The 7500-nt window shown below is 43.6% G+C and overlaps 1 protein-coding gene across 4 annotated transcripts in view; it reads right to left on the bottom strand.

Annotated features, from left to right (window-relative positions):
• LOC122247085 (uncharacterized) overlaps positions 1-7500 on the bottom strand; it is a 112446-nt gene that overhangs the window by 573 nt on the left and 104373 nt on the right. For all 4 annotated transcript variants that reach the window (XM_043006078.2, XM_086539308.1, XM_043006079.2 and 1 more), the window contains 9 exons: positions 5785-7253; positions 5281-5405; positions 4938-5033; positions 4476-4652; positions 3316-3496; positions 1752-2758; positions 1197-1577; positions 884-1052; positions 1-736 (listed from right to left, as the gene is read on the bottom strand). The exon at positions 1-736 is cut by the window's left edge and continues 573 nt beyond it. In XM_043006078.2, the coding sequence (XP_042862012.2) occupies positions 1-736; positions 884-1052; positions 1197-1577; positions 1752-2758; positions 3316-3496; positions 4476-4652; positions 4938-5033; positions 5281-5405; positions 5785-7253 (4341 nt within the window). The remainder of the gene's footprint in view (positions 737-883; positions 1053-1196; positions 1578-1751; positions 2759-3315; positions 3497-4475; positions 4653-4937; positions 5034-5280; positions 5406-5784; positions 7254-7500) is intronic.

Below are 7500 nucleotides of genomic sequence, written 5' to 3'. Positions count from 1 at the left end.
AAGTGCACACTGCTATGTCCATTAGGATAAAATTCATTATGATGACCCGGGAAATCACATGAAGTTCCATTATGTATGGTAAAAACTTCATCATGATCATTAAGCCTGTCATGCTCTACCCCCTGCGAACTAAAATACCTATTTTCTACACTATTGTCCTTTATCTTTTTGGTCTTCTTAACCTTTTTGCCCTTTTCCTTCCCACTCTTTATACTCTCTGACGCACTACATAATGATATTGACTTAGAAAGTTTACCAGATTTCTTATTTTGGCTATCACAGTTAGTGCAACAAGGTAAAGAATGTCTCTTAGAGGTTGCCGATTCCACATCAACTAATACATTCCCCCCCGGCTCTAACTCACTGATAAAAGGCCTCGGAATGCAAGAGTCCCCGTCTTCCAACACTGTATAAAACACACTGTCCTGTTCATTATAGAAAGGTTCATAAGGTATCCCGGATAGGTCTGGTGAGTCTGGAGATGACAGAGGGGTGATGGGAGTGGAACACGACTCACTTTTGTCCCCGCAGAACAGTACTCCCGCGCTTGACTTGTTGAGCTTCTCTATGCGTTTTGCTCTCCTGGAGGATAAGGAGGAATTCTCCACTATGCTGGCATTGGACTTGGACCTCTTTAACATTCCACTGGTCGATTTCCTCTTTCTCTTGTGGTCTACTATTGAATCCATCAAGATAGGGATAGCTGGCTCGATGATGAGAAGGTCTTGATATGTACCTGTAAAGAGGTTCCCATGTTAATAGATTTGACTTGGCAGAACAGTTGCAGCTAGAGCAGACCTACATTGATTTTTTTTCCATATTTCTCTCCACTTTCCCATAGAAAAATATGATACTATCTCTATAATATATTTAACCCACTTACCTGATATATTGAGTGCCTCTTCACTGGGCCTTCGTCGACGTGGCCGAGATGCTCTCTCCCTGGTGATACTGTCCACTGACCGTCTTCTCACTCTACTGGGTATCTGGTCTTCGAAATTGCATCTTCTGCTCTCATGTCCAATTTGATTTTCAGAATCTTCACTTGGTGTCTGTATGGGATATATTATGCATCATGAACTGAGAGTAATCTGATATAAGGACTAGGACCAATAAAAGCAAAGACCTACACAAATATAACAATATTCTAATAAGACCATTCAAACTTGAAAGACACTATGGAATATTATACTCACTTGTGCTCTCCTCTCATTTAAAGCTCCACTTTCCAGTCTTAAATCAGCAACCCTCCTCCTATGGCACACAGTGAATACCACACACAGTACCACGACTTCCACCACCATAAGCAGCAGGTGTTGTTCCACTACTGTGTGTGCTAGAGTCTCTCTTTCCTCCACAAGCTTCTCCAGGATGTTGCTCACATTCCCGAGTTGCTCTTCCAGGCTCTTGATGTCCCTCTGGTGCTCCTGGTCCCGCTCATAGGCCTGGCGGGATGTGGCGTTCAAGGCAGCAATGGTGAGGTTAAACTGCTTCTGCATTTCCTCCATCTGTCGCTTGTATCTCCTGCTTAACTCCTCCAGGTACTGACTGCTGATTGACATGTTGTATTCCAGGGCCTGTAAATACATGTGATTACCTTGCTGCAATACCAAATCGCTTGTTTCAAATATGCAACATGTGATTTTTTTGTACATGGGAAACCTAGAAATCTTTTATAATAAAAGAAAGAAATGATAAGATATATTTCTAATAAACCCACTAACTATAAATGAAGAATATAATAACTTTACCTTAATCTTATTAGATAATCGAACAACAATAGATTCTTTGTTTGTTGGTGAGCTTGAGAGTAGTTTGGGCTCAACTGGGGGTGGAGTGGAAGAAGGTGGAGGAGGGGACACTGTGGCAAGGTCTTCACTAGGGGTAAACTCTTCCTCCTCCAAGTTCATCTCCCCAAATCCAGAGCCCTCAACCTCCATGGTCTCCACGGCATCCCCAACGGACAAGTCAGACTCCGCCTCCTTGGCTGTCTTCTCCTGGACTGCATTTCCACTGGCCTTGGGTTCTTTGGCAGTTGTTTTCTGGGGCTGGCTGGGTCCGCTGTCAGGGGAGGGGGGCTTGGACGCTTCGTCTGATTTCTCCGGATCTTGCTCGGCTGGTGCCTGGCCATCGTCTACTTCGATAAGCTTTAGCCCATGAACTTCTGAGGGTCTACTAATGTTTGTATCAGTAGCATCTGCTCTTGTTATGCTGGATGTATTGATCACTGCATTTTTGACATACGACGGGATCTGCTTGGAGTTTGTCATGATATCTGAAGAGGATGTGGAGAAATTTTCAGGCAGGTGGGTATCACTGGGATCGCAACTCGTCTGGCTGTCAACTATTCTGGGATCCTGCATAAAGCACATGGCCAGCACATGCTTTGGGGACAACATAACACATACATAACTGTTATTACAAACAGTATCATAAACAACACTATCATTGACTTCAGGCTCTGCACACATCACTGAGGCAAGTCTGCGACAAAAGCTGGAATTCTTGACGGTTGACGAAACAAAAGGCTGTAGCATGAGGGCCTCGTACTCCATTTTGTAGCAAGATAGGATGTAGTTCAAGGTTCCAGCCATTGAACACATGTCACTTTCCATTGCAAACTTGGGGTGAAGGGAATAGCATCTCTCATCTGTTTCTGTGGAGATGCTGCTTGGTCTATAGCCTCTCTTGATAACATCTAAGACTCCAGTAAACATATTCTTAAGCACAGCTGGAATCACACTTGGTTTTCCTTCATCTGTAACAAAGAAAACTGAATTCAGTAAACATATTACACTGCAAGTCTAAAAGTGTTTTTGTTTACAACTGCTACTGACAAATATTTTAAGAAAAATCATGAAAAAATATGAACACAAATAACCAAATTGAGTGTTTATATACATAATACATACAATACATACACACACATATATACATATATAAATATATAAATATATATTATATATATATTATATATATTTTATATATATATATAATATATATATATATATATATATATATATATATATATACATATATATTCATTTATATATATTAATTTATATGAATATGAAATAAAAGCACTAAAGGTGCAATTTGCATTTAATAACGTCAATCCTCTCCACAGAAACATGATCGCTCGCACTGTGCATTGTGTGTCTTCTGTTCCAGGCCAGTGCTAACGTTACACCACTGCCAGCCTCCAGTAACTCAATCTCATTAACCTCCGTGTTAGCTAACCAGAGATGCCATGAATAGAACTTTGCGGTAAACGTCAGGTGCCGATCCTGATCTCCGCCTCGAGGCTCACGTTACCTTTGGGCTTCTTTCCAGAATGTTCTTCCTCCACTGCTTCTGTGAATGTTTCTTCACTGTCTTCGCTGTCCTCACTGACATCTTCAATGGTATCAATGACTTCAAATTCTGACAGACCATAAATGCGAAAAAGGGATATTGGGCAGAAGAACTCGGAACCATAGTGACTCAGGACTTCAACCTGAAAAGTAAAGCAATGATTAATACTTTCACTAGGACAGCCACACACATAAATACACAGACATAGACACATATACATATAGTATATATATGAGAGAGGGAGAGGGGTAGAGAGGAGGGAGAGGGGAGGGAGGGAGAGAGAGAAAGAGGGAGGGAGGGGAGAGATAGAGAGGAAGAGAGAGGGAGGGAGAGGGGGAGAGGGACGGAGAGGGAGAAGGAGAGAGAGAGAGAGAGAGGAAGAGAGAGGAACGGAGAGGGAGAAGGAGAGATAGAGAGAGAGAGAGAGAGAGAGAGAGAGAGAGAGAGAGAGAGAGAGAGAGAGAGAGAGAAGGAAGAAGAATAAATGACTTGATGAGTAAGTGAATAAGTGAATGAATGAGTGCATAGGGAAGAAGCGAAGATCCAAGAGCCTCTATGAAAACATGTCAAGGCTCATTGTACAAGAGACATACTGAGGGAGTGCCTTGGATGCTTGTTGTTGTTGTTGTTGTATGTGTGTGCTGAGGTTGTTTTTCATGCTGTATGTCACCGCCTTGAGAATATAGACAAAAAAAGGAGAATAGGTGGATCAGTGTAGGAATAACAGGCAGAATAAAGATAAAGGAAATATCTTATGAACATTGATGCAACACCAGCTCTAGGGCTGCCGTACACTCTGGTGTAGGAATGGGTGTAGTTGTATTCTGCCAAGGATCTCTCGTAAAAATAAAAATAATAATAATATACCATTAATAATATTAACGATGATAATGACTACAATAACAATATTAAGAATAATAATGATAATAATGAAAGTACTAATAGCAATAGACGAATGTTGTACACAGTGTAATAACATACTTCATAGTTCACTCACATAGGACAAATTAAATAAAAGAAAAAATGTATCACCGAATATAAAATAAACGCTCTTGCAAGTAGGGCAACCCCCAACCCCCACCGCGTCACCCACCCCACCCCCACCCCCTCGCCACCATTACCTTGACGTATTTGTAAAAGTCTTCGGTGTCCACGTGAAAAGACTGGACGCCGCGGTTGCCCTCCTGCGCCGTGAACCTCCCGAGCGAGGACCAGTCTCGCGACGGATAACGGTGACTTCCCGATACCTGGATTTCCTTGGGTAAATTACTGAAGAGTTCAAAATTGGCAATGTCAAACTGCGGAGGAAAAGGGAGAGAAGGAGAGAGGAATTAATTGAAGGTGGTACGTACGTTGAGGCTTAGATTATAATTTGTTTATATCATAATTTGTTCTATGATGTGTATACATACATACATACATAAATATATATATATAATTTTATATATATATATAATTATATATATACATTATATATATATATATATATATATTATATATTTTTTTTTTTTTTTTTTTATTATTATTATTTTTTTTTTTTTACTAAATCAATATGTAAAGGAGGAACTTGAAAATAAGCTCACCTTCTGTGGTCGGATGCTCTCGCAGAGTTCAATAATGAACCAAATCTTGTCCCTGCACTTGTTCAACATATACTCATCCCTGTTCGAATGGATCACCTGCAAGTAGGGGAGACAACAAACATTACCACAGGCCATTATAATATGAAAACGGAGGAAAACACATACATCCAGTGAAAACCGACCAAGATAACATTCCAAAAAATATACAACATGAACCAAAACTCACACCACTAAAAAAAACTACATAACATATACCAAGAAGAAGAAGAAGAAGAAGAAGAAGAAGAAGAAAAAAAAAAACACGAGATCAACTCAAAAACGTCAATCAACGCGGACACATTACCTTCGACGCATGTGTGGCTTCCGGATTGGCAGACATCAGCTTGGAGCCACAGTCAGGGGATGCGTAGTTCTTGCTCTTCACTTTAGGGCCTTTGTGACCATTGCCACTGTGGCCGTTGGTGTTCACTGTGGAATGGAAGTCGTTTATTAATACGGGAGAGGGGAGAGGGGAGAGGGGAGAGGAGGGGAGAGGGGGGAGGGAGAGAGGAGGAGAGAGAGAGAGAGAGAGAGAGAGAGAGAGAGAGAGAGAGAGAGAGAGAGAGAGAGAGAGAGAGAGAGAGAGAGAGAGAGAGAGAGAGAGAGAGAGAGAGAGAGAGAGAGAGAGAGAGAGAGAGAGAGAGGTAGAGAGAGAGAGAGAGAGTAATGATGACAAAAAACGCAAAGACATCAAAAGCACGGACGAAAATGATCCCTCCCTCTAAAAGGAGACTATTCAACGCTCTTTCTTGAAACACCAAATAAAACCAAAGGGACCACGAAGGTTTTTTTTTTTTCTCTCTCCTACCGTCATTTTTCTTCTCGGCGTTGACCCTCTGCGTAAACTGGCTGTACGTCTCCAGGGTATCGGGGCTCTTCTCCTCCTCCTTCCGGTCTGCTTTCCCTTCCTCTGCTGCCTCCTTCGTCTTCTTGATCTTCGCCGGTTCTGCCTGCTTCTTCTTCTCCGGTTCTCCTGGCTCCTTGTCCGCCTTGGTGGCGTTGGCCACGGTCTTCTCTCCCTTTTCTTCGTCTATTTCCTTTTCTTTGGGAGTTTTCGCTTCTTTCTGCTTCTTGTCTTCGCCCTCATGTTCCTTCGCGCCTTCTGCGGCCTTGTCCTTGGGTTCCTCTTCCTTGGAGGACTCTTTGGGGATTTCTTCTTTCTTGTCCTCGGCTTGCTTTTTGGTCTTCTCTTTCTCCTCTTCGACTTCACGTTCCTCTTTCGAGTCTTTCTTGTCACTCGCAACGTCCCGGGGTTCTTCTTTGCCCGCTTCCGGTTCTGTCTTGTGTTCCTCTGGTCCTGGGCCTTTCTCTTGGTCTCGTCCTTCTTCCTTCTTCGTCTTCTTCTGCTCTTCCTCCTCCTTCTGCGGATCCGTTTTCTCTGCTTCTTCTACGACGTTCTTGTCTTCCTTTTTCTTTTCCTTGGGTTCGGCCTCGTCAACCGTTTCTGCCCTTTTCTCTTCCTTTTTATCACTCCCCGCTTTCTCTTCCGTCACTGGAGTAGGCCTGTCCACGTGCTCCCGATCTTCCTTTTGCTTCTTCTTCTCTTCCTTTGTTGCTTTTGGTTCCTCGTGATCAGCACCGGCGATTGCTTCATCCTCCTGCGTTATTTTAGTTGCTTCTTTGCTCTCTGTGCCATCGTCATCTCGCTGTGTTTCTACGCTCTGTTGCCGCGCCGATTCCTTGCCTCGGTCCTCACCTTCTTTCTCTTTCTCTCCACGTTCTTCTCCCTTGCGATGTTTGGCTCCTTCCTTCTCCTCCTCCTCCTCCTTCTCTTTGCCTCTCTCGCCATCTTCCTGGCCTCTCCCTCCTCCGGCCAGCTTCTTCCTTACATCGCCCGATCTCGTCCCTTCTTTCCGTTTCTCTTCCTTTCCTCCTTCGACGTCCTTCCTCCCACCACTACCACCTCCTCCTCCTCCTCCTCCTCCCTGCCTCAGGCCAGCGTCCCTGTCCCTGGGCTCCTCCTCCACCACCTGAATGGCCCGGGCGTTGTGGATGTGCGTGAAGTTCTTGCTCGAGATGCTGTTGAAGAATTCCTTGGCGTCTAAGAAGTGCGTCAACTTGCCGTCGACGCCGCCGCCGCCGCCGCCGCCCCTGCTGCCGCCGCCGCCGTCCTTGCCCTTCAGATGCTGCGTGAGGACCTTCCTGTGGACGTTGTGGACCCCGTCGCCGAGGACCCGCGCGGGGTTGATGGTGATGTTGACCACCGAGCTACTCCGGGCCTCGATGGCGTTCAGGACCTCTTTCTCCACCTCCAGTCCTCCGGCCACGGGCGGCAAGCTGAGGGAGAGAAAACACGCGCTTAGAATGCTTTTCTTCGGTCGTCTTAATTCAATAAATCTTACTGACAAAGGTTCATAACTTTACTCGACATCAATATATATATACATACATACATACATACATACATACATATATATATATATATATATATATATATATATATATATATATATATACATACACATACACATACACACATACACACACAGATACATATGCATTTCAAATCTTGTAAAAGGAAGAA

The sequence above is a fragment of the Penaeus japonicus genome, unplaced genomic scaffold (genome assembly GCF_977035675.1).
Source record: "Penaeus japonicus unplaced genomic scaffold, GWHDUDI00000001_assembly GWHDUDI00000008, whole genome shotgun sequence".
Classification (NCBI taxonomy): domain Eukaryota; kingdom Metazoa; phylum Arthropoda; class Malacostraca; order Decapoda; family Penaeidae; genus Penaeus; species Penaeus japonicus.
The sequence above is the reverse complement of the archived record's forward strand: the minus strand, read 5'-3'. Positions and strand labels throughout refer to the sequence as shown.